The sequence below is a fragment of the Ptiloglossa arizonensis genome, chromosome 2 (genome assembly GCF_051014685.1).
Source record: "Ptiloglossa arizonensis isolate GNS036 chromosome 2, iyPtiAriz1_principal, whole genome shotgun sequence".
Classification (NCBI taxonomy): Eukaryota; Metazoa; Arthropoda; class Insecta; order Hymenoptera; family Colletidae; genus Ptiloglossa; species Ptiloglossa arizonensis.
In genome coordinates this window covers 30341210-30365354 of record NC_135049.1, presented here as the reverse complement: position 1 = coordinate 30365354, position 24145 = coordinate 30341210, and the positions used below count along the sequence as shown (strand labels likewise).

Here is a 24145-nt window from a genome sequence, read left to right as displayed (position 1 = left end):
CGTTTAACGCGAAGTCAAATACCAACGTAAGAAAATATTATCTTCCGCAGGGAGACACCTATCGTTTAAACGATACATCGTCAGGAGTACCAAAATAAATTTAGGGAATGTGTATACAGAAAAACGAATACGAGCATAACCTACACGGGGCGTCGGAAAGCCAACGAGACCCGCGATGATCGAAAGCAAACTGCGATCGTTTGACCGGCAGTTGTAAAACGTAAAATATAATATATCGTTAGCCCGTAACGATGGGCAGATGTTTCCAGATTGACAATGAATCGTACGTACCAACGAAATCCGTCCCACATCCGAGCCAGGTAAACTAACGGTAATTACACCGACCACTGGTCACGCCAGAATTATCGCCTCGTCCTTAAATTACCGTCATTTTACATTATGCTCGGCATTCTACGAAAATCCGGTGTAACCTGGTCCCTCTATCGGCCAGGTATACCCATGGAAGCGAAAACAAAAGGAACCGAGCAGTTTCCATTGTGTCTAATCCTCCTGTGCACTTTTCCGCTCACAAAGGCGACGCGGAAAATTCACGTGAACGCGTCGCTTTACGAACGAACACGCTCGGATCTAGGGAATTTTCGAACGGTCTACACACGCGCACAGCCAACGCTCGGAACGATTTCATGGAATCTCCCTGTCACTTGAAATCCTCGTATGCAAATGACCCCAGTGACGTTTTCGACTCTCGGCGATATATTTCACGCGTGTAATCCCGGGTTATCTTACGATTCTAGTTAACTTTATTCTGTTTACGCGCACCAACGATTTATAGCGTGTTCCGGTGAACTCGTAATTTCCCTCGACTTCTCTATTTCGGTGGTCGGCTTTCGGTGCTGCGTTACCGCGATCGCGACCTTTCGAGAGATTTATACGGTGCACCGTGAAACGAAAATGCGAGACTCGCAAACCCTCGATACGTGGCGTGTTTCGCGTTTCACCGTACCGGTAAACAAAGAAATCAAACGCCACGCACCCTATTGTTACCGACCGTCGTATTCCCGACCAACTTTTTTTCTTACCGAACCGAAAGAAGAACGCGATGACCCACCGAGCCGAGTAATAAATACATACCGCCGTATCGGTACACGACCTTGACAACAGAGTCGACTTTTCTCTTTCTCAAGTGAAAATAAGATGCGGAGATCTTCAACCTTCTCTTATCCCTGTTGCGAAGAAGTAGTTGTTCTCGGAAGCGTACGCGGATTCCAAGTTCGCTTGTTTGGAAATACACACGCGCAAACGTTGGCGAGATTCGAGGCGACCTGCGAGCAGCTTGCGCTCGGAAAGATGTGGCAACTGAATTGGTTTAAGGAACTCGTTTGATTAACGGCAATAGGGGGCGGTGTAATTTTAGTACCCACTCGGCCGGGCAGAGCGCCGCGAATTCTTCCGCAGTCGATGAAAAAAAAAGGAAAAAATGGAGGTGGACCAGATAACGCATGGCTATTTAAGCGTTCGAAACACTGTGTTAGCGGCGGGTACCCTTGACAACGGGAAGCAAACTCTTCGCGCGTAAACAGAAACTCCAGTGCCGACGGTATTTGCGAAAGAATTAACCTCGCCAAAACGCGAGTTTGTGTTTACCCAAATGCGCGTTGACCGCGTACGGATTAAAACAAAATAAGGAGAAACGATGCTCGATACAAAGTGGACCCGTTAGCATCTGCTGGCGATTGTTTTGGTTAAATAAAGGTGGATTAAATCTTGCGTCGTAATAACGCTCAATGTGGCAATTACCAGCTGATCGCAATATACGTCGAAACAGTGTTTCTCAAACTTGATTTTCCCGCGAACCACTGGGAGTTGAACTATCCGGGAGGAAGATTATTCGTTCCATGTATCTTGAGACTGTTCTTTAAAAAGAAATATACTTGTATATAAAAAACACTGGTGTAGAATATTAACGATAGCGAGTGAATAAAAATTTCATGTTTCTGTAATTGCAACGGACGTAAATGGAATTTTTCGCGTATCGAAAACCAGTCGGGAACTAATGAGACGGAACGAGTGCCCATAATTCTGCGGTGACGCCACGGAATTCTTCGAAATGGAATCCGAAGGTAATTTGTCGACTACCGGGAGATAGAATTATCGATAACGTTCCGATAATCGCCGCGGACCCCGTGGCACGAAGAAGTTCCAAAAGCCGACACGGCCGAGATAGAAGTATCCGGAAATAAAATTTAATGGTGCACCGTGTGCTACTTAAAGGTACATAAATCAAGGAAACAACTTCGCGCGACAATACGTCATCCTATTCGCAGCACGGTGCAAGAAACTACCGCGTGCGCAGCGTGGATGCACGCGGCAAAAAGAGTTGGGGGATGGCGCTGGGGGTAGGGATAGGGGAGGGGCAGAGATTTATACCACTGCTTATCGAACTCACAAATTATTCGGGCCGGGAAAAGGCAACGATTTATGCGCACGCTAAGAAGGAAAGTGCGTTTACTCTCCAGCGAATCTGGAGAGCTCTCGTTCGGCGCGTAGCAAACGTGGAAAGTGGCGTTAATTAGTCGAGCGTCCATTCCCGGGATTAAAATGTTTAGAAAATTTTTCGGACTCGGGTGATTCGAACTGGAAGGTTAATCGTGCGTAACTTTGATCGTATTACGAAAACAAGATCCGCGTTATAAAAAAAGAAAAAAATTGATTCTGTGTTATCAACGAGTGGCTGTCGCGATGCTTTGAAAAGTATTTCTCGTCGGCGAGAAAAAAGTGAAATTTATTTTCTTCCGATATCGGTAGCTCGCGACAGTTGCTCGCAAGTACGGATCTCGAGACATCGAGAGTCGTTTCCCGAAAAGGACCTTAGTGCCGGGAATGACGGTTCGAAAGAAGGAGTTTTAAATAGCGTTGAAATAGAGCGAGTGACGGGTAAGACTTGAACGTCACTTCTTGCCCTGTGAATTTTTTGCGGGTCGGCCGGTCGTGGAAACGATCGGAGGTAAACAAACGATATTGTCGAGCGTGCAATTACTCACCAGACAACGCCAAAGGCACCGTATCCGATGGGTCTGTCGGGCTGAACGGGATCCTGGGCTGGTGGCGGTGGCGGGGGCGCAGGAGCGGCGGGGTGGTAGTAGGTGGGGGGTGCCTGGGCCGCAGCCGCGGCCGCGGCCGCCGCAGCGAGGACCGCTTGCCCCGGATGGGCCCCCGTTGTCCCGCCGCCGCCTGTCGCCCCCGCCCCACCCCCCTGCATCAGCGACATAGACACGCTCATGGACACCCGCGAGTGCCGGCTGGGCCCAACTACTGCCATCAAAGCTCTCCTCTCTCCCTACGGGCCACCCTCCTCAACCCTTTCCTGATTCACCGCCACCGCCACCGCCAAGGCCCCCGCTGCTTCAGGGAACCCGGGACACGCCTCTCCTCCTCGCTTCTGCTTCCCGTTTCTATTTTTCCTGGTCACTCTTTCACCTTTCGCGGGGTACACTTCTATCTCGTTGTCGTCCCCGCGGCGGGACACGCACGTGACACTGACACACAACTCGTCGAGGTCGTTTTCTTTTTTTCTTCACCGCGTGATCGACGAGAACATTCGTCCGGGACGAAGGAGCTTTATTGTCATCGACGTTTATCGATGATCGTACACCGTGGTTTTTTTTCTCGCAACCACCGCTACGAGAGGCCTTGGTTGATTCGTCGCACCGTACCGCCCGGGAAAAAGTACTTGTTCAGAGATCGAACAACGGTTTGGATATCGCGGTCGGTTCCATGGTACGCGATTTCTGTTGCGCGTCGAACGATCGAAGCGTGGATCCGAATACGTCGATTCGAGTTTCGAAGCAACGAGTTCCGTAAAAATAATTGATCGCGTTCCGGAGTTACTTCTTCAACGCGAACTTTGCGTTTCGAATGACGCGCGCTTTTGGAGAACGGCGGGAAGGGTCGAAGCTTACGGAGAATCGAGGGACGAGGGGAACATTCGTGACACCACGCTTGAACACAGCAGCGACTGTGGTCGCGTCCTTTATCGTGACTACGGCGAAAGCGACAACGCGCGGAGGTTAATCCTCGAGAAAGAGAGACAGTCGATGTCCTCGTGCACGTTTCCTCGGCACCGTTGGTGGTAGACAGGGCGTTGCGTGTCAGAGGTTTCTGTTCGGAAGCGTCGGGATAGGGCCGAACACTGTCGCGGTTCCTTGAATCGTTTAACACTCCGTACTCTTATCGAAACAAAAAGGTGTCCTCGATGCGCGAGTGTCACGAACCACGAGCGCAGGTGCGTTGAAAATACGCGCCACGTTTTTTTCCGCGTAGTCACTGGATCCACGGGTGACGACGCTTAGGTTATGTTTGACACACGCACGCTATCCGTTCTCCCTCTTCCCGTCAGTTACGCTCAGCTGGCCTCATAACGTTGCGTTAAGAGGGACGGAGGTGGAAAGGGGGCGGTGCTTGTCCGTAAGAAACACGGTAGCACGAAACAGAGAAAGGAACGAGAGAACACTGAAAGGCTCGGTCGAGTCCTCGATGGCCACAGCGATTCCGGCTTAGGGGCCGAATTATTCGACGGTTCGCAAACGACCGATAAATTTCTCTCACTGTCCGGGTCCTGCGGCCGAGCCAGAACACTGCCACTTCGTACAGATCAAGCACGCACACACAAACACGAAACACGCGCGCGCGCACACACAAGCGAGAGAGGGAGGGAAAGAGAAAAAAGGAGTCTCTCGCGTAGCCGCGATGGAGGGATCGTCGCGGTACGAACAAAACACACGTCTTGTCGCAGCCAAGGCTTGCTGGCCACTAGCCGAAGGGGAAGGTGAGCTACGCCGTCGACAGCGCCAGCTGCTCACAAAGGGGGTCACGTGACCTGCGTATTGACTCAATGCGCAGCCAAACCAGCGATTCATGCGTCCTCTTCGCAAATACGAGTAGAAATGCAATCTGCTCGTTCTTTTACCTTCTGTGTTTCTTAATTTGATTAATTCCTCATTTAGTTCCGTTAATACATTTGATAAATATTCAAGATGTAAACAGTTATTATTTTCATATCAATCTATCTACTATTTTAAATTCTATAGAAATACCGATGCAAGACAAAAATTTGAAAATTTACCAGTCACTGAAATTGCTGAACTTCAAACGGTTCGACTCTTTCAACTTCGTCATATTTGCTCGTACGATCGGTTGATCGTAAAAGGTAATAAAGTAGACACTCGAAGAGTTTTGTACAGTTGAACGTGTATATTTACATGATTATTGCAAATTGTCATCGAATGTATTAAATTAAAAAACCCATCGTTCTTCTCTCTGTTGCAGCGCGACACATACACACTCATAAAAAATGCTACGCAATTATGAATAATTCAAGCAAGCCATGTACAAAGCGTAATTTTTGTTGTCGATACGATTGTAAGAAAAAATCGATTGTATTTGTATGTAATAGTTTTAGAAATCTCTGCATTATGCTTACGATATTTGAGTTTAATTGAAATTACACGGTAAATAAAAAAAAAAGTGGGATACTTTAATATAAACGGGTCTTGGAAGAAAATTCGTCGGTCTTGTCTTACAATCGTAACAGTTTTATTTGACATTTTATTGCATATATCCATGTTTGAATCGATATCCACATTTATCATACACATGTATCGTTTCAATGATAAGTATACTCATAAAGGAGAGTATTATCCTTTTTTTGTTTCTCGTTCAATTGTACACATATTTGCGAGGCATGTATTCACAATTAACATTACGAGAGTAGCAAATCCGATAAAATTCTGATCGAAAGTAACAAAGGCCAAAATTATTGTGTTCGTATCTTTCTTTTTCTATACATAATGAAAATAATTTTTTCTTTCTAGCAATCACATTGTGCATGTTAACGAACTAGTTGGTACGCGATTAAACCTAATTCTTTCTTACAATTTATTCTATCCTTCTAGAAACGCCTGTTCATTACTTATTCGATATAGGTACAATCTGTGAATACAGGCCTGAAAACTTACAATACGATCGTGTAGGAAAATATGAAAAGGTTTACATCTCGAATCATCTCTTCTCACACTAAATAGGCTTCTATCTTTGGTCTGACCGAATTCCCTTCAACAATATTCTCTAGTCATCCGCCGAAATTACGCATGGATTGCGTGAAAAATAAATTCCGCTCTAGTATCCATTATTCCTCGCCGTGTTGCAAATAACACCTTATGCTCCCTTTTGTCTTCCACATTCACTGGATTCGTATAAAGACCACAGACACAGCAAAGTTACAAGAAATTCAGCTCGAAACACTCAAGTAGGAGAACAATCATCACAACTCGTTCAATCCGAATAAACTCACGTTAAAGTATGCACAACAAGGGAGTTTAAACCCATGAGCGCCCATGATCACAATATATACGCATATATATATATATATATATATATATATATATATATATATATATATATATATATATATATATATATATATATATATATATATATATCCATGCTGATCATAGTACTCTTTTTTCTTATACATTCTTTCAAAAATTTGTACAAAATTTTGAGAAAATAGCTCTCCTAAAAATAGAGCCTCGACTTTTCAGTAATTCGAAAATTTTTTTGTAATTTGTGAATCCTTTTTTTTATTATTCACTGGGCACCGATGGGCACGGACATTTAACGTTCATTTTGTGTGTTTACTGCTGTTTTAATTATCTAACATTAATCCATGGTACTATGAACTAACAAGCGCGCAAGTATTAGTAATATTAAGCTCATGAGGTATAGTGTGCTTTACACCATAAGTAATTTATCTATTTGGCGAGAGATCGTATCAGAATTCAAAATTGAAACAGAAAAAATTGGAAACGAAATAAAATTGATAGGTTTAAATTAACGCAAACGTACACCAGTAATTTTTACGCGCACACAAAATCGATCTCGTACAAATTTCAACAATTATAAGAAATTAATTCACCTTTTGCGTTAATAGTAAATTAAAATCGACCTTGGCAAAACTAATTCGTATGAATATTAACAACTTCTTAAAAAGATAACGAAAGCCACTTCGTACGTATAATGTCTGATAAAATTTGTGCGAACCTTTCACTTAATTCACAATAGTTCCTTTTTAATGTTTGTACAGTTAGTATTACGAGTTACCAATTCGTTCCGTTTAAAGTTTGTGGTATCATTAGAAACATCTCGCTAAACATCACTCGATCACTTTGTATAAATTTTCGTTAGGTATTATTGAGCGACGATACCATTATGGTTTACCATTAAATCGGCTATAAATTATGAAAGCTCAAAGCCCGTGTTACTAGTGACAGCGTAACGTAGCTTCTCCCGCAATGTACTTTTCTTTTGGTAATTCGGTAATTTAAGGAGATTGAAACACGTGGATGACGTGGGCAAACGATTCTGCGGATCTTTCTTACGAATCGTAAAAAATCCCCTTATTACACTACCTAATTTAAAAAGAAAAAGAAAACAATTCGCGCACATATAAGTCAATAGAATACACAGAAAATATACGATTATTTAAATAACATGTATACTTTCATACCGATTGTATCACCCGTATCCTCGTCATCGCCAACCTCTACGCAACGAATCGAAAACGGTGGCTCTAAGTGTGCAAAGCCCAATAGTGGCGATTTTGAACAGCTTGTAACAAACTATGAGGCAAAATAAATGTAAAGACAATGCTGATAACTGTGTTCGATTTTAATATTGCGTAATGTACCTTTAGGAATAAGCCCCTTTCCTCTTCTGAAAAATCTTTCTCCAGAATATCCCATAACCAGCATACAACGCGATGACTGTCATGAAAGCCACCGTAATATTGCGTGTGTTTCCGTAAATCCCGTAAATCCAATGGGACGTTGTCACCCGAAATTAATCTTTGCAACTAAAAACAGAAACAGTTTATAGAAGTTCTGCGTAACATTAAAATCCTAATGAACTCTCATCTTACTTCTGGAGTTGAAAACAACGCCAACCACTCAAGATTAATGATAGAACGGAATCCCTTAATAAATGCAGCTGTTTGATCTTTTATTTGCATATGCATTCTGAAGTGAGCCATTAGGTGAATATAATTAATTTTATTCTCGTTGGTGACCGGCACCGCTCGACCTCCAGGAACCAATTCGTGCGTAACTAATTTACCTAGAACGTCTTCATCAAGGGAGAAAGTTAATTCTAACTGCCTAACGTCACCCTTGTAATGTTTTACAAGAGTAAGACTTCGATACAAGTCTCGATCTAGAGAAGCCAATTCGTCCAACCAGCTGTACAATGCTCCTCCAGTTTGCCCAGAAAATTGGGAAACAAAAAAGGATGCGAAGGGCACGTCAACAACAATACCCTGGAAAACATGTCGCGTGTAATATCGATTAATAAAACCCGGTGTAACATTTATATTTTCATCACTCACTTCATATACCGCTTTACCCAGCATACGACCAACAAACTCAAAAAGTTGCAAGTGATTATCTTGCATGGAGGATGTGGGAGATGGATAAAGTCGATTTTCAGTAGTAGCTTTAAACAAATTTAAAGATGGATCGAAAACTTTCTTTATTGTCTCCTCTAAGAATTCTTTAAATACTCCATCTTGATCAATACCAGCTTCGGCTAAACCCTGCTCGTTTACAAAACGAACTCTGATCACACCTTTAAGTGCCTGGGAAGGTAACATTGCAAGTTGACGATATCCATCCTCTACTATGCGTGTCCTGTAAAATATTTACAACCTTATTTTTATATAACATTTTTAACGTAAACAAAATTAAGTGCAAATACCTGTGAACAACGATAAGTGTTGTTGGTGTGCTGTTGCAAGCACTTTCCGTTAAACCCAATACCGCTTTCTCATTAGCCACGTGTTTACGGAACAGTACCACGCGTTCTGAATGCGGAATAACATGAGGCATTTTGGAAAGAAGAAGAGCAGCGCCGCGTCTACCTTTCTCCAAGTCTGCAAGAAAACCTGACACTCGAACTTCCTGTTTTAAAAACGTTTCAATTTTAAAATCATGTAGCATACATCTGAAAAGTATTTAGTTCAAAGTACTTAACTTCGCCAGCCAATGTCCTTCTGGACAAAATGTCCGTCTGCAATCCCTTCGATAGATTGCCATTAAAAGTGTGTGAAGAGAGGTGAACAAAGGATTATTAGGAACCGATTTCACGTCTGGAACATCTAAAACTTCAGTACATAGCTAAACCGTTCATCATTTATGTATATATGCACAAGAATAAGAAGCACTTTGAAGCGCATTGTAAAAAATTATACTATAAAGATTGTAATACGCACCAAATAAGTTATTTAGGACTGCCTTGTACAAAAACTGATTTAAAAAATATGATATTGTTACAAAATCACAAAGTTTGAATGGTTCTTGTTGTTCATACATTTCCATATCATCTAAGATTCTAAAAAAGAGAAATGGTAATAATATTATTAATATTGTTAGACACTTATTTCAATATGTTTTAATATACTTACGTAACATAGTGCGTCATGCAGTCAGAAAATAATATCAACATTTGAAATTCAGGTGCTGTACATTTTGTATTTGCAGCTAAATGGTCTAAAAATGCTTTCAAACCACAATGTGGACCCAATGTTCCCAAGAATAAATACATGTGGTACAAAATTTTATCTTGATAGCATAAACCTGTGACAAACACATATGTGATTATTAATACATTATCAAAATTATTCATACACATACATACCAGTTAATATATCCATCTTCATCTGTGTAAGTGTATGTAAAGCAATTTGATAAAGAGAACAAATTAAAGCTATTCTAGTAGTTTCTGGGCTTCCCAACTTCCTATAATTTTTAGTATTATTATTCCTATTTGTACGTGCTTCCAGAAACGCCCTTCGAAAAATTTTAGTACCAACAGATGTGCCCTGTTGCTCTAATGATGGAGGTATTTCTTTCTCAATAAGTTCTGTTAATGGTTGACCTAATAAAAAATTACAGATTTATTTTAACCTTAACTAAGTAATCTTGAAAAGATTAAAATATTTAATTTTACCAATTAATTGTGTAACTATCCTTCCTGTCCACAGACATGCTAATTGTGTTTTTACATATGGAATAGGTTCTTGTAAAGTTGTATCAACCTTTAATGCGAGCCACCCCAAGATAGGATGCCAATGCGTTAAATTACTTTGTTTTGCAACTACGTATTGTTGACATGCTTCCAACATTTTTGTTACGACAAACTACAAAATTTTATGAAACTTAAAATTGATTTTATTAGCTATATAAAGATTATGTGTCTCATAATAAATTTGTACCGTAAATGAAGGAAAATAGAGCTCTCTTAATACATCCTCTCTTTCGATATTAGCCAATTGTATTAAGTTGGCTAGTAAACAAAGTGCATAGCTACCTTCTAATGCATTAAAAACTATTCTCAAATTTTGCTCAGAATTTAACAATTCCAGGCTTCGTGCAAACAAGTTGCAGGTAATACAGGAAGAAATACACTGAAAATATATCATGAAAATTAATATATCGTATAATATATGACAATGCTTAGACTCAAATGTTGTTTTTAACATACCACTGATGATATATTATTCAGATGATAAACCAAAGCAGGTACACTAAAAATGTTAATTAAAAATAGAGATACCAATTTGTCTGACATTTGGGAGGAAATTAAGGGCCTTAATGCCAATGTAACTGCTGCTGAAAGTGCAATTGGTTTCAAAGCAATTTCTACTCTACCCAATCCCTTCAACAGGAAAGTCTAAAACAAAAAAGATAAATTAGATACTAAAACATTAACTTCTTTCTATATGAAATTTAACTTTTTATTTGAAAAAAAAAGCATAATTAGTTGAATAATACAAGAACTAATATTAACAGGATTATCACCTGCATAATGGGATAAAACCCATTGTTGACTAGGTGGCCCATTATATTTGCACAGAGTTGATTTATACCAGCTCTCAGCTTTTCCATTCCCCCCACTTTCAAGATTACCCATGTTCCTGGCGATGTAAAACTAACTAATGTATGTAATCTCAAATGGATGGATTTATGGTCACATATTCTTTCCGGTTTAAGATTCTCTAAGCCAGTTAGACAATAGAGTAACAATGTTTTCATTTGCAATATCCATGATATGTAGTGATCTTTGTTCAATACGAGTCCTACGTATGAAGTTTCTGGAGACTCTGAATCAAGAGTCCATACTAAATATCTGAAACGTTACTTATTGTGAGGCAGTATTTTTATTGCTTTCTATAATTTAAAATTTTTATATATACAAAGAAACTGCACTATGCATTCTTATATGCACGTACCTACATAATTTTTCTATTCTTTCTTGATCCCTTTCTTTCTTATATACATACAAAAATTTAGAAATAATCTTGTACATGTGCAAAGCAGGTTTCAGTTCTATATTCGTTTCTGTACCACCATCATTGAGAAAATTTGTATCAAATTCTTCTCTGAAAATTGTACCTTTTGTTCAAGTGTTTTATGTCTAATCCAATATAGAACGCGCATAATTTTATAATAAAAATACGTCGCATGTATCCATGTATATTGATATAAATTCAATCTTGTAAATTCGAAGTATTTCAGCAATCCAATAGAAAATTGTCGTGTGTGTAAATAAATAATTATCGACAATTGATTAACAGTAGAAGTACTTTGTTTACAATAAACAACAAACAATTGAAACGTTAGATATAAGTACCGTGATAGAGAAACAGAGGTTTCAACATGATTCAATAACAGAGAACTCACAATATTCTTTTACGGGTCAACCATCCCCTAACATAAGCCTGAATTAAGGTGACAGCAACTTCTCTGTCTTTCTCGTGTGCCCTTTCCTCCCTAGCGGCCTTCGTTTGCTGAAGGAAGTTGTCTCTTGACGACTCCTCAGCTTTAAACATCGTGGATTTACCGCGAGCGCCCGCTAAGCACTAAATTATGCTAATGGCAAAACATTGTCAGCTGGTCATCCGTGGTTACAAGTTGACACCGTGATTCAACCACCCACTAGAAAATCATCCTTTACAGTAGTGTATGTCACGTTGATTTCATTCGAGAAATAATCACTCCGACCGATCGGCAGTGATTGCCACTCGCCACGCGTTTCTCACTGTCACATAATCCGCGTATATCACCGAATGACAGCCAACTACGACGGCCATTGTTATTAATTTGATTCGAGACTGGATATTGAGGACAAAGGATATTAGGTTAGGTTAAAAAACACGTGACTAGTGGCGCCATGAAATGAACGAAGTAAATTATCGAACTGCACTCATGTTCTTTCAACATAATTCAATTTCTTATCTATATGCATTATTTGATAGCTTCTTTTATTTAATATCAATAAATTTCGAAATTACACTAAACGTAATAGGATTACAAGATTGTAAAATAAGTCAATTTCATTTCATCTATTCGGAACATATTGTATTTCATAGTTTTAAAAGGTAGTCTGAGTAGTTACACAACAGTCAAGAAACTCCTATATTGTTGTACACTTTTTTCATAAAAATAATTGTCTATATAATGTTGATTTTATAATACCACGTACTGCTATTCGACATTTGTACTTTGTTTTACAAGGTATTGGAAACGAATTTATTAACAAATAAGGACATATGTACGGTTGAACTTCTTGTATCTTTTCATGCACAGAGTAAATATAATACCATTTATTCAGTACCTTTCTGTAAAATTTCAAGACATTTAAGTAAGATTTTTAAAAAATTTATAAAATATTATTGTTCTGTTGATATTAGATTTAAAATCTAACCACATGATAAGACTAAAAAAAACCTTGAAAATGAGTGTAAAACTTCAGTTATCAATACTTTTCAGTCACATATTTTGGTTTAAGAATTAAGTGTATAAAAATGTTAACAAGCAATTATTAGAATGTGCTACCATTTAATTCTTCGACCAAAATAGTTAGCCTAGAAATAATATTAGTAGCCGTAAAGATATTTTAGTTTCTAAGATTTGTGATAATCTTAACAAATATCTACAAAAAACGCATTCAAATCCGTTCACTGCAAAGTTATTTGCTCGTCCTAATTAATATTCAAAAATTCCTTTGAAGAATTTTATAAGTGAAAACATTAAATTTGAATCAAATTATCTTCTTGCTAGAAGCATTTGTCATAGTCCTTTGTAATAACTTTTTATAGTACAAGTTCTAATTTAAGTTGTTCTTAAATTAATATACTTTTTTCACTATGTATTCAAGGTAGTCCATAAAGTTTTAATGTTCTGTCCATACTAGTAGAAGCTATATACTGTGCATGCTTTCCAAAACGAACACCAGTTGCAGCAGCTGTATGATCGTTAAGCACTTTTAGTTCTTGCCATTGTTTGCACAAGTATACTCTAAAAACAAATTAAATGAAAATAAATAAGAAAATTATTTACTGCGCAATTGAAACGTAACTTATTTTTTAAGTATTAGAATTCTTACCTCACGTCTGTGCCAGCTACTGCTAAATACGTTCCACTTTGATCAAAACAAATATCTTTGACTTCGTATGATTCTTCTAACTGAAGTGTTTTAAAGTTCTTCAGTTTACGCAAATCCCAAAGTTTTACACAAGAATCCTCAGCAGCTGTAGCTAAATAGTAACCATTTTCGGAGAAACTAATTGCCGTAATGGGTCCTGAATGACCTGGGAAATTAGCTACATTTGACTGTTCTTTCAAATCCCAAATCTTGACTTGAGAATCTGCAGTACCGGTACCAAAAATTAAACCATCAGGATGAAACTGAGCTGTAGTCAAGGGTTGACTAACTTGACCGGCAACCTATTACAGAATAAAGTATAAAAAATGTTATAGTAGACATTAACCTTTGTACAAAAATTTATTTGCATTTTTCAATCAATGTACCTTAGTCAGTAATCTACCAGTACGTATATCTGAAAACGCCCAATGTTGATCTAATGACGAACTTAATAAATAATCGCCTGTTGGATGTAACGAGAGTCCAGTCACAGGAGCATCATGAGCTTTCAATAACAGTGTTGTTTGACTGGTTCCTACATTCCATACTCGTATTGTAGTATCAGGCGATGCAGTCATTACTATATCTTCTTCCGGATGATAAATTACTCGAGTAACCTAAATAATGTTACAACAAAATTGATAAAAATTAAGGGAGTTTAGACATGTGCAAAAAATATAAACAATTTATACCTTTTTGGTATGTCCTTTCAATATTGCAACAACTTGCTCTGTATCTTTATTAAATACTGTAGCATTTTTATCGGCACCACCAGTTAAAATCTTACTAGTATCTGCACTATGTATGTCAAGCGCAAGTATACCAGGCACACTAGCAGAATGGAGACCCTTAAACAATAAATGTAAAAACGTATTCAAAATTTGCTTACACAACTATAAAAGACTGTACAACTAATATTACAGGATGAGATGCAAGTGTCTGAAATGCACGAATACTATCTTGTGGCAGCAAATCTTCAGGAACTGAACGCCCACGACGTTTCCTTTCCTGAGTGAGCACAGTAGCCCTTTCTTGAAGTTTTTGTATCACATCCTCAGTAATTCCAGCTTGTTCCATAGGTTGGGCTGCTGTGCCACCTGCTTCCACTGCAACTGCCTACAAAAAAACAATTTATTATTGTATATACTTGAGGAAACACATTAATAAAAATAATATATTTTTCTCGTACAGGTTGTGGAATGGTAGTAGCTTGAACAATTCCAGCCTGTGGTTTCAAAGTAGCCAATGCTTCTCTGGCAGCTGTTACTTCTTTCGTCAACCTAGCAATTACACGGCATGCTGCATCATGTTGGTATAAAGCATGAGATAATTCTTGTCGAGCTGTTTGAAGTTGTTGCCTAAGCGTGAATGAGTGTAACATTACAGCATCCCATTCATCTTGTAAAATCTTTAATATGGCTGGAATGGATGTGGCACTTGGTGGCTTAGGTTTAACTATTGGAGTAGCTATACAGAAATGAAAAAATAAATTTTATATAAAGTTCAGTAATGATATACCAAAAAGAAGGACAGAGTAACATACTTTTAATATCAATGAGTTGATCTATAGTTAATTCCTTCCCTGTTATAGGATCCACCCCATTTTCTGTTACGTATTTTTCAATTAAACGTCTTTCGAATATGGAGCCTGATACAGGAGATACGACCGGGTGTTCCGGCACTTCATTAGAAACTGAAAATATATATTTATTTGTCTAAAAGTTTGGCGGCAATGCGAAGCATTTTAGGTTATGTCCAGTAATTGCCGGTATGAACCATAACTTGTACCACGGAAAGTAATAATTTAATTCTAATCTTATTGTCTAAAATTACTGATATAAATTTTATATAAATATTTGTACTTTTAACTAAGAAACACTGATGTAAAGAAGAAAAACTTACTCGCACAAGAAAGCGCCATTTTCAGACATGCGAGACGTTTTTACTGCGCATGACATTTGAGTAGTCGATTTACTACTTTTATCAATTTTTGTACAAATTTAAACAAGTTACTCGAAAAGTCTGTACTTCAACGAATCGAAAACTTAAACGTATAAGTCACCATATGCTGAGAAATGTTTAAATTAGATATGTTATAAACAATTTATGAAATACGAAGAATATCAATAAAATAATTTTAATAAGAAATAAATATTTACGAAAATTTGTTTATATGTGTTTCTTTAAGGTAACTCTACGCTAAATGTACTCATGCATAGGTGTTAACAATTTCTAATAATTTTTTACAAAAAAACTACAGTATCGAGAAAAAGGTGCTGCATATTAATGCGACTTCCGTTTCGATCGAGTAAACATGGCTCCTACAGTAGCTGTCATCTACTTTCTTGCACTTATCTTTGCAGTTTCAAATGTTGACTCAGCAAGTAATTATTATGCATCTGCAAGAGTTGAGGTATTAAACTTATATATTTTTATTATCCCAAATTGTTACTTTGATATGTCATAATTATATGTAAAATCATAATAGTTAAAAGTACTAAAACTATTTTCAGAGTTGTAAAGGTTGTAGACTGAACCGAATTCCAGACGTAAGGGACTTTGTCTTCGAGGATATACCTAATTAGTATCCTTAGAAACTATTTAAATATTATACGTTTTCGTGATTCACATAAATGTTACGGAAATATTATTGCCTAAGTGATCACACTTTTGTTTTTGATTTTAAAGAGGTTTTTTTATTTGCTATCCAAGAGACAGGTAATTATTCTTATGCAAGATTTATAATGATAGAGTACATATGTATATGATTTTTAAAAGCTTTATTCTGTAATCATACCTGAGAATTCATAAATGCTGGCTCTAAGATGTTTAATAATAATAATATATAAAGTTTTTAATGTTATTAAAAATTACTTGTTTTTGTCAATGGTATAATGTTTTATAATGTAAAACTTTATTGATATAAATCCTTATAATGTTTTATAGCAACAATGTTGAATTTAAACATATTCAAGGTGCAGATCCAGATCTTGTTCTCTTTGATGAGAATGATAAGGTATAATATAATTAATATATATTGCACATTATACGATAATTTAATACTCTTATTCTTTTAGGAAATAGAAAGATTACCTTTAACAAAATTGACTCGGGAAGAATGTAATAATTTATTGATGTCTAAAGGTTTCACAAAAAAGATAGCAAAGGATGAAATATAAAAAAAAATCAATCACATATACATTCAGTATCAGAGTAAATAAATACCTGTAATTTCGGGATATCACTTTACAGTATTTATGAACCCTCGGAGTCCGGACACTCCACTAGCACTGGAGACAAATCAGAATGACCCAGCATATGCATATGTAGCTTTTTATATTTTTATAATTAATTTTTCCAAATACGTTTTTAAAGAGTGTACTAATAGGAAAGACGAAAATATACACATTTATAAAGATTGAATCCAAAGTCGCAATACTTGCAAATCAAAATAACCCAGGTTCGATGCCCGAGGGTTAAAGAATGAATTACTATAATTATATCTCTATTATGAACTAAATTATTCTATTTGTTAGTATCATGTTTTTCCATTTATTCATACATAGAAATAAGTATTGCTCTTTTAAATCAGAATGAATAAAATTCTTTAAAGAATATTAATTACAGTAAGTGTAACAGACAAGTTTCCAGTGCAGATCTGGTACACATAAAATATTGAAAAAATAGGATTACATATATTGCACTCTGTTAGATAATTAATGATTGAAATATAAGTAATAGTATATAGTAGTAAATAATTTAGATTCGTAATGCACAAGTTACTATCTTTTAATACTTAATTTTTATGTAGATGAGGGAGTATTATATTACCTCCCTGTGGAGCTGCAATCTGTGATGCAACTACTAGATCCATAATGTGATAAAATTGATCATTACGGAATACTTTGACTTTCTTAATTTAAAGTCTCAATTGTTACATTTCATTGGTTTAACAAATGTTTTACACGTGTAAACTTTTAATAAAAAATTTAGGTACGACATAACTTTTATTTTGCTATAGATAAAAGTGAAGTATTTTGTTCTCGTAGTAGCGTCTAGTACAGTTAAAATGTACTGATACCGCCATTTCTTTTTTTTATAAAGTTGGATGTCTTTTTAAGAATACAGTGAGAGAAGGGTAAAAAATTGTATGAAAAAAACAGTATTTATACTTTTATTTGAAGTTTATTCTAGCAATGATATATTAAATAAACTTGTAAGGTAATTTACAATATCTGACATTTAAAGGAATTACAAATCATATTTAATAAATAACATTAGTAATATATTTTGAACGCGAACTACTTTCGGTGACAAATAGTTCATTAACTTTTACATACTCATCAGAACTATACGTGGAATGTCAATTTCCTTTCAGTTCAACAACTGGTTGAATATTGAATTAAAATATAAGTGACTGTAATTTACCTTTCAATTACATGACAATTTGTTATTTTGTAATTACCTTTTCTTCAGCTATTTCCAGAACCATGATGTAAATAAAAAGCAAAAAAAAAATAAAAACTAGTTTATGTGTTTAACCTTATTTGATTTGCATCTAGAATATACTAGATTATATACACTGTTTATATTAGCAGTTTGTTAAACCTGCATAGGTCCGTGTTAATGTAATAAAACTATGTTTGTTAGGTTTTTGCAAAAAACCAGTTATGTATGTTTCTCACAGTATAGGTAATATCTTACATATCTAGACATGATATATTTATACATATATGTATATACATAAATACCAGAAGAGTAAGTTTCAAATTTTTATAAGTCATAAAAACAACCTGCTTGAATACGTTTGTTTAGAGAAAGTATAAATACAAGGAGATAACCTATACCTGTTTTACATTGCCAATAAGGACATCAATAGTGTTATGTTTGGATATAAAATTTATTTTTTTCTTATAATCACAAAAGATTAAAAATAAAGTATATGTACATGTAAAAATGTTATTATAACTATAACAATTCAAACCCGTTTGTTTATTCAAGCAGGTATAGTTACTACAGTGAGTAACAACAATTACACAAACGGGAAAAGATTGATGTATTAATAAAAATGTAATGAATCTATCCAACAAGTAGATAGGATTACAAATATGGAGCAAGAAGTGTGGTTGAACAAAAATGTTATGCCATCAGAAGCCAACAGATGAATACCAATGCCACCCACAGAAATACCTTTGAAAGGAATTGCTCCTCCTCGTATTGTGGTGTTCCTCTAACAGCTATGCAAAAAGGAATAATTGACGTCTAGTTGTTCTCAAACAATTTCAAATGAAACACTGTTTGCGTAAAATATTTTACCTGCACTAGGTCGTGTTTCTCCAAAGTTAAAAGACGACGAAAAAAATGCAAATGGAAATGTCCCGATACCAAAGGACATGTAGGAACCATCTCCAAATCCAAAACTGGAAAATCCAATATTTTCTGGTTCTGTCCTCTGCCCAGCAGGACGCGGTGGAACGTTATTCCTAAAGAAATATGTAATGTCATTTTTAGTATATTATCATATTACTAAAATGCAATATATATTTAGATAAGAACATACCTTGGATCTTCATGTTTTGTAGCTCCACGTCCATACAATGGAATGACTTTATCTTTACCAATCGCAGATTTACATACAGGACACATTTGTCTTGTTGGGCGAGTTTGTAACCATTGATGCAAACATGGCCAACTGCACGCATAAGGTTCATAAAAGTTACATTACTTTGACTTATGGTGCAAAAATATAACATACGTATAATTCCTTATCTACAATTTCTTACCAAAACAAATGTCCACACATGCTGATAACTGCATCTTTTGCAGTATCAAGACATATGTTGCACTCAAACATTCGATTATCCTTTTCTTTGTCTTCTGCTGTGGAATCCCATGGTTTCGATGGTCCTGCTTCTTCCCTTGTAGTGTTCATGATAAAAAACTTTCTGACAGAATAAATAAAATATTATTATTCTTCAACGAAAATATATAGTATATTAATCAGAAAAAAAAATTACAAAAATTTCTGAATGTGGAAGTAAGAGTACTTCTTAATTTAGGAAAAATTATATTGGGAAAAAAATTCAAACATGTCAGATTTTGATCACTTGACATTGACGACATTATCGGAATTGGGAAAACAATTTTAGGAAAACAATATGACAATCTTTAGAAATCAATCCATGCGAACGACAACCGTAAACGTAATTGTCAGAAACTGTTAAAGGTTAAGATTGTATATATTCAATATAAATATGCAATTTGTATTCACGATCATTTAATATCGTATCTTCCGAATCCATTTCCATTTTCCGATGCATCATGTATCCACGAACAAATCGGAAGTCATATGTTCACGATAAAAAGCGTAGAAGTAACGACTAATAGAAGTAATAATAACATCGATATGTTTCATACGTTTTCTTCGAAGGTATCGATGCAATTGACGATCTGTCACGTACGAGGCAGTCCGTTTATCAAAATATTAGCCAAAAATTGAACGATGATCGGAGTTCATCAAATGTTTGGCAGGCAAAGGTCGCGAGCCCCCGTCAAAATACGAATCGAGTAGTGTCTGCCATTGCTAACATAATTCGTATCACTTACTTTAATTTTTCAACTGCGGGACCTAGTCAGCGATGTAATCCTGCTGCAAACTTAACACTCGTTCAAAAAATGATCGGACGTATCACGTACACCACTGTCGCAATTGCGCAAGTGCCATCAAATGATTTTCATGATTTTTTGCGAAACGGATGTTCGGAATAACACGTAAGAGATCTGACGACAAAGTGTCAGCACTTATCTATGAGTAATGTTATCACTGACGATCGTACGTGTAAACTTTACGTGCTTGTACGTTTTATTTTTATCAGACGTGTCCTCGACTGTCGTTATAGTTACTGAGCTATAATTTTAATACGATTACTTAAAACCACCACTTGATTAACGCTGTACCGTACCTATCGACAGTTTTGCCTTTTATCGACTGTCCGTACGACACGATTCAAACAACTTTTCCGTCAGCCGACAGAGTACGCTATTGATACATGCAGTAAGATGGATTTTGTGTCTATTTAAATTTTGTCGAATGAGTCGACTATATAACAAAAACTTGATTCATTCTGTCTAGTGATCAGTTAATTATGTTCATACCGAACGTAAATATTAAAAATCATTATACATCCTTTGAAAAAACTGCGAGATATCGACGAAATTTCCGGTTACTCTTTAATTGATTTCTGCATCACCATGGAGTTGCAGGCAATAGACATAAACTGTTTGATACGTTGTTTTTGACACGAATTGAAATGATTCAGAGATAAAGTCAAAGTGTATAAGATACGCTGTATAATTAGTGAAATTGCGTCACACTCACACACACATCATATGGTATTTGCATCGATCTGCGTAATACCTATTTGTAAATACTTCAATTCGTTTTGAATCCACATTGTGGTACGACAGTAGTAATTTAACGTAAGAAGCATAGGATTTCAGGTACCGATAACACGATTTATTTCGTTAGACCTCGACATATTGCGTAATGAAAAGTATACAACGTGCAACAATTTCTTTTTAGAATGAAAGCAGAGGGAGTAACGTCTCCTCAGTGGACTTCCTCGAACAAGTTCGAAAGTCCGAGTTCTTCGAAAACGAAGTTGAGCGTGCTAGGAAAATCGCGTAAGAATGTTGGCAAGAATATAACCTCAATTATTCTACAACAACGGTTGGCAATTCGTGTAATGGACAATGATGTAGACGTCACGCCAAAATTATTAACCCACCCGACGTTCAGCTCGATCGACGAACGGCAGATGACTACAATGGAAACAATTGGATCGTCTCAGATCGGCAGTGTCGGCCAAATAATGTCTTCTGTCTCCACTTTGAGCACTCTAAAAAGAAGCTCTTCCATAGTCGGTAGAACGACCTCGGTACCCGCTGGTTCGATAATAACGGACGACTCGCATTTCGAAAGCTTCTGGAGTACTCAAGTAGAGGATTCGTCCGTTGAGAACATAAACAAAGCTCCTTCTCAATTTTATCTCCCTAGGTAATTTGAGAATGAATTTTGAGATCGAATGCTGAATTTTCCTATATTCGAGATAGAATAAATTGGTTTAACAAAATCAGATTTAATTCTTAATTCGACGAATATTATTAATTCACATGTATTACTTCTGTTATCAATTACATTTACTACATTGTACTGACCCTTTGAGGACGCGACACTATAATTTCCAAAATATTAATAAAATTAGTGTTTAAACAAATATTCGTTTTTTATCGTAATCAAAAACACAATAATTGCGTCCACAAAGAGTTAACATTGATAAATAATATTTATAAATAGATGTATGTTCTAATGTTATTTCAAATATTTAGTAACGATCCAAATATTTTTCTCACTCGGCCGGAAACCGTGACGCTGGTCCTGAAGGAGACGGAAACGTTTTTCATTTTCGAGATGCAATCGTGCACCGGTGACTTACGAACGTCAGAGGGCATGGCAATTAAAGAAGAAAACGAGAACTACGAGTACAAAACAATTGGACTAGGTTCGAACAGGAAATTAGTAGAAGCTTACACCCAAACTATACAAGCTGTCACGAAATCGCGGGGCACGTACGTCGCCAAAAGGAAACGTAGAAACCGGGGCATGTTCGTGAACAATTGGGTCATCCATAACACCTTTGCTACACCTGAATTGATGACCGAAAGGAATGGTCTCCTTGTTGCACATACATTGGAATCTATGGAGAAAATATGGCAGTCAACGGTCTGAACAATCGTCAATTTGTACTACTGTATAGCTTATAGTACTGTCGCTACTGTAGAGGCTGCTAGACGACTTTAAATTGTGGGTCACAATAATCACAAACTTCCGTTCTTTGTTGAGCAGTATCGAGCCGCACATTTTCGCGCAATATTTCTTTTCCTGATATCGCTTCTTTTTGTAATATTATAAAAAGCACTTCCTTGTTTCGTGGGCGTAGACAAACGCGGTTTCAGAAAGATTTAATTTTTAACTCTTAGGCGTTGAAGTGCAAACTGCCGTTGGAGACGCAGCGGAAAGCCAAGACTCCCGAGGAGGAACTGAAATATATATTTCAGCATCAATCTTTCCGAAACGCGGTGCGAATAATGGAGCGCATAGTATCGAACAATATTTTCATACACGCGCAGAAGCGTTTCATCGGCCTGATCAAGCAGGACCCCTGTAGCCTCGATTTGGAGTTCACGTACAGTCTGGATCTCCTCTGGACCCACAGCTTCGAAATGAGTAACGGCAGGCCGGTGTCTTGCCTGAAATGGAGTTACGTCAATAAGAACATTCTAGCCGTTGGATATGCGGCGCGGAAGAATTTGAAAACGAAAGACGGGCTGGTGTTGATCTGGACAGCGAAGAACCCTCAGTTACCGGGTCATTGGTATCTTTTCGATAGTCAAGTGTCGGCCCTCGACTGGAGTCGCGATCGTCCGAATCTGCTCGCCATTGGCTTCTACGATGGTCAAATGAAGGTGATCGACGTGAGCACCACTTACGTGAACGTGATACGGCAAAGCGAAAGGCTCACGTCTATCTGCAGGTCGCCACAGTGGCAGGTTCAGTGGTGGTTCGGTGACGAGCAATACAACTATCAGGAACAGATTTACACCTGCGATCAGGAAGGTCATGTATTCTGCTATCGATACTCGGAAGACTTTATATCGACGCAGATTATGAAGATCTACAGGATAGAGGGTACCTTGCCGGGAGTGAACAGAACGTCTCATTGTCAGATTTACGAGTCGTCGATAAATCGAAATCCAGGGGTGTTGGTGCTCCGTAGACATCCGACCTCGAGCACCATCTACTTCGTCGGCTCGGACGAGGGTTGCATCTACAAGTGCTCGACGAATTATCTTTACCAGCATATAGAGAGTTTCGTGGCGCACGACGGGCCGATATACTCGATGCAGTTCTCCCCGTTCTGTCCGAAAATCTTTTTGACCTGCGGCGCCGATTGGTGCACGCGAATCTGGGCCGAAGGGATCACAGAACCGTTGATAATGCTCTCTACAACGATGGCATGCGTTCGAGGCGCGGTATGGTGTCCGACGCATTCCACGATTATCGCGAACATCGTTCACAACGAGATATGCATTTGGGACATTCGTAGGAAAATCCACGCGCCTACATCCGTGACAATATCTCCGAAGAGTTCGAGGTTGGTCACGCTCGAGTTCACGTCAGATGGTAACCAACTCGTGACGGCGGATCTAGCAGGTGACGTGTATGTTTACAACTTGGAGGGAATGCCGTTTCCGCCGTACAATCAGAAACAGGTGTTGATCGAGTCGATCGAGAAAGCGTTAGTCACGAAACCGGCTCTTCTGAGAAACTTGAAGAAACTTGTGCCGCCGTTTTCTCAATAAAACAGAAGAAAAGCGTACAACGGTTAAATCAGATTATTTTATACCGGTCATAATCCCGCTACCCGAGAACGTATCGCGCTTACATCGTCGCGTAATTTCCATCGTAAAGCGAGCGTTGAGATTATCTTCGTTTAAGTTTCAATAAGCGGCAACCGCACGACACCGGAGCCCCCGTGCTTGTCCCGGAGGCCCAGAGTCAGTCACGTCGTTACGCGGAACAGATATGGGA

General features: G+C 37.6%; 6 protein-coding genes across 11 annotated transcripts in view; 2 read left to right on the top strand and 4 right to left on the bottom strand.

The window, feature by feature from the left end:
• Nmo (serine/threonine-protein kinase nemo) overlaps window positions 1-4754 on the bottom strand; it is a 243305-nt gene extending 238551 nt beyond the window's left edge. For all 3 annotated transcript variants that reach the window (XM_076304732.1, XM_076304733.1, XM_076304735.1), the window contains exon 1: window positions 3003-4754. In XM_076304732.1, the coding sequence (XP_076160847.1) occupies window positions 3003-3280 (278 nt within the window). In that variant the 5' untranslated portion in view covers window positions 3281-4754. The remainder of the gene's footprint in view (window positions 1-3002) is intronic.
• A 1678-nt stretch (window positions 4755-6432) lies between these two features.
• On the bottom strand, window positions 6433-12172 carry LOC143143494 (ubiquitin-protein ligase E3B). The gene is made up of 16 exons (XM_076304787.1): window positions 11751-12172; window positions 11300-11449; window positions 10869-11196; window positions 10552-10740; window positions 10283-10474; window positions 10018-10207; window positions 9706-9945; window positions 9473-9644; window positions 9281-9399; window positions 9038-9157; window positions 8767-8965; window positions 8399-8699; window positions 7937-8329; window positions 7706-7870; window positions 7526-7637; window positions 6433-7427 (listed from the first exon to the last, which is right to left on the bottom strand). Exons 1-16 carry the CDS (start codon window positions 11897-11899, stop codon window positions 7255-7257), a joined length of 3192 nt encoding a protein of 1063 aa, XP_076160902.1. The 5' UTR covers window positions 11900-12172; the 3' UTR covers window positions 6433-7254.
• Window positions 12173-12412: 240 nt separating this feature from the next.
• On the bottom strand, window positions 12413-15540 carry Prp19 (pre-mRNA processing factor 19). Its single transcript, XM_076304737.1, has 8 exons — window positions 15397-15540; window positions 15038-15187; window positions 14684-14961; window positions 14416-14610; window positions 14187-14342; window positions 13881-14111; window positions 13456-13796; window positions 12413-13367 (listed from the first exon to the last, which is right to left on the bottom strand). Exons 1-8 carry the CDS (start codon window positions 15413-15415, stop codon window positions 13223-13225), a joined length of 1515 nt encoding a protein of 504 aa, XP_076160852.1. The 5' UTR covers window positions 15416-15540; the 3' UTR covers window positions 12413-13222.
• Window positions 15541-15754: 214 nt separating this feature from the next.
• On the top strand, window positions 15755-16917 carry LOC143143488 (selenoprotein M-like). Its single transcript, XM_076304781.1, has 4 exons — window positions 15755-15907; window positions 16008-16078; window positions 16441-16510; window positions 16572-16917. Exons 1-4 carry the CDS (start codon window positions 15809-15811, stop codon window positions 16671-16673), a joined length of 342 nt encoding a protein of 113 aa, XP_076160896.1. The 5' UTR covers window positions 15755-15808; the 3' UTR covers window positions 16674-16917.
• Window positions 16918-17652: 735 nt separating this feature from the next.
• On the bottom strand, window positions 17653-20484 carry LOC143143481 (E3 ubiquitin-protein ligase RNF185). Of its 4 annotated transcripts, none has more exons than XM_076304766.1 (5): window positions 20101-20484; window positions 19278-19439; window positions 19055-19186; window positions 18811-18977; window positions 17653-18731 (listed from the first exon to the last, which is right to left on the bottom strand). In XM_076304766.1, exons 2-5 carry the CDS (start codon window positions 19424-19426, stop codon window positions 18634-18636), a joined length of 546 nt encoding a protein of 181 aa, XP_076160881.1. In that variant the 5' UTR covers window positions 19427-19439; window positions 20101-20484; the 3' UTR covers window positions 17653-18633. The 4 variants fall into 4 exon arrangements, with proteins under 4 accessions (XP_076160881.1, XP_076160882.1, XP_076160883.1 ...); XM_076304767.1 differs by lacking the exon at window positions 20101-20484 and adding an exon at window positions 19912-20068; XM_076304768.1 differs by lacking the exon at window positions 20101-20484 and adding an exon at window positions 19912-20065 and having other exon boundaries at window positions 19278-19435.
• Window positions 20428-23935, top strand: LOC143143462 (dynein axonemal intermediate chain 4). The gene is made up of 4 exons (XM_076304713.1): window positions 20428-20994; window positions 21077-21550; window positions 21883-22276; window positions 22534-23935. The coding sequence occupies exons 2-4, from the start codon at window positions 21078-21080 to the stop codon at window positions 23914-23916; spliced, it is 2250 nt and encodes a 749-aa protein (XP_076160828.1). The 5' UTR covers window positions 20428-20994; window position 21077; the 3' UTR covers window positions 23917-23935.
• The last annotated feature ends 210 nt before the right edge of the window (window positions 23936-24145 follow it).

Excerpts from the sequence above, each read along its gene's own strand:
- LOC143143481 (XM_076304765.1), bottom strand. Across the intron at positions 19,187-19,277 it reads ATGTGTGGACATTTGTTTTG|TTGGCCATGTTTGCATCAAT; the intron begins GTAAGAAATTGT and ends TTATGCGTGCAG. Across the intron at positions 18,978-19,054 it reads ACAAAACATGAAGATCCAAG|GAATAACGTTCCACCGCGTC; the intron begins GTATGTTCTTAT and ends ATATTTCTTTAG.
- Prp19 (XM_076304737.1), bottom strand. Across the intron at positions 14,962-15,037 it reads TCAACTCATTGATATTAAAA|CTACTCCAATAGTTAAACCT; the intron begins GTATGTTACTCT and ends ATTTCTGTATAG. Across the intron at positions 14,112-14,186 it reads TGAAAGGACATACCAAAAAG|GTTACTCGAGTAATTTATCA; the intron begins GTATAAATTGTT and ends AACATTATTTAG.
- LOC143143494 (XM_076304787.1), bottom strand. The coding sequence starts at position 11,899 with ATGTTTAAAGCTGAGGAGTCGTCAAGAGACAACTTCCTTCAGCAAACG. Across the intron at positions 10,208-10,282 it reads TCTATTTTCCTTCATTTACG|TTTGTCGTAACAAAAATGTT; the intron begins GTACAAATTTAT and ends AAAATTTTGTAG. Across the intron at positions 9,400-9,472 it reads TGCATGACGCACTATGTTAC|AATCTTAGATGATATGGAAA; the intron begins GTAAGTATATTA and ends TCTCTTTTTTAG.
- LOC143143462 (XM_076304713.1), top strand. The coding sequence starts at position 21,078 with ATGAAAGCAGAGGGAGTAACGTCTCCTCAGTGGACTTCCTCGAACAAG. Across the intron at positions 21,551-21,882 it reads TCTCAATTTTATCTCCCTAG|TAACGATCCAAATATTTTTC; the intron begins GTAATTTGAGAA and ends TCAAATATTTAG. Across the intron at positions 22,277-22,533 it reads AGAAAATATGGCAGTCAACG|GCGTTGAAGTGCAAACTGCC; the intron begins GTCTGAACAATC and ends TTTAACTCTTAG.
- LOC143143488 (XM_076304781.1), top strand. The coding sequence starts at position 15,809 with ATGGCTCCTACAGTAGCTGTCATCTACTTTCTTGCACTTATCTTTGCA. Across the intron at positions 15,908-16,007 it reads ATGCATCTGCAAGAGTTGAG|AGTTGTAAAGGTTGTAGACT; the intron begins GTATTAAACTTA and ends AACTATTTTCAG. Across the intron at positions 16,511-16,571 it reads TCTTTGATGAGAATGATAAG|GAAATAGAAAGATTACCTTT; the intron begins GTATAATATAAT and ends TTATTCTTTTAG.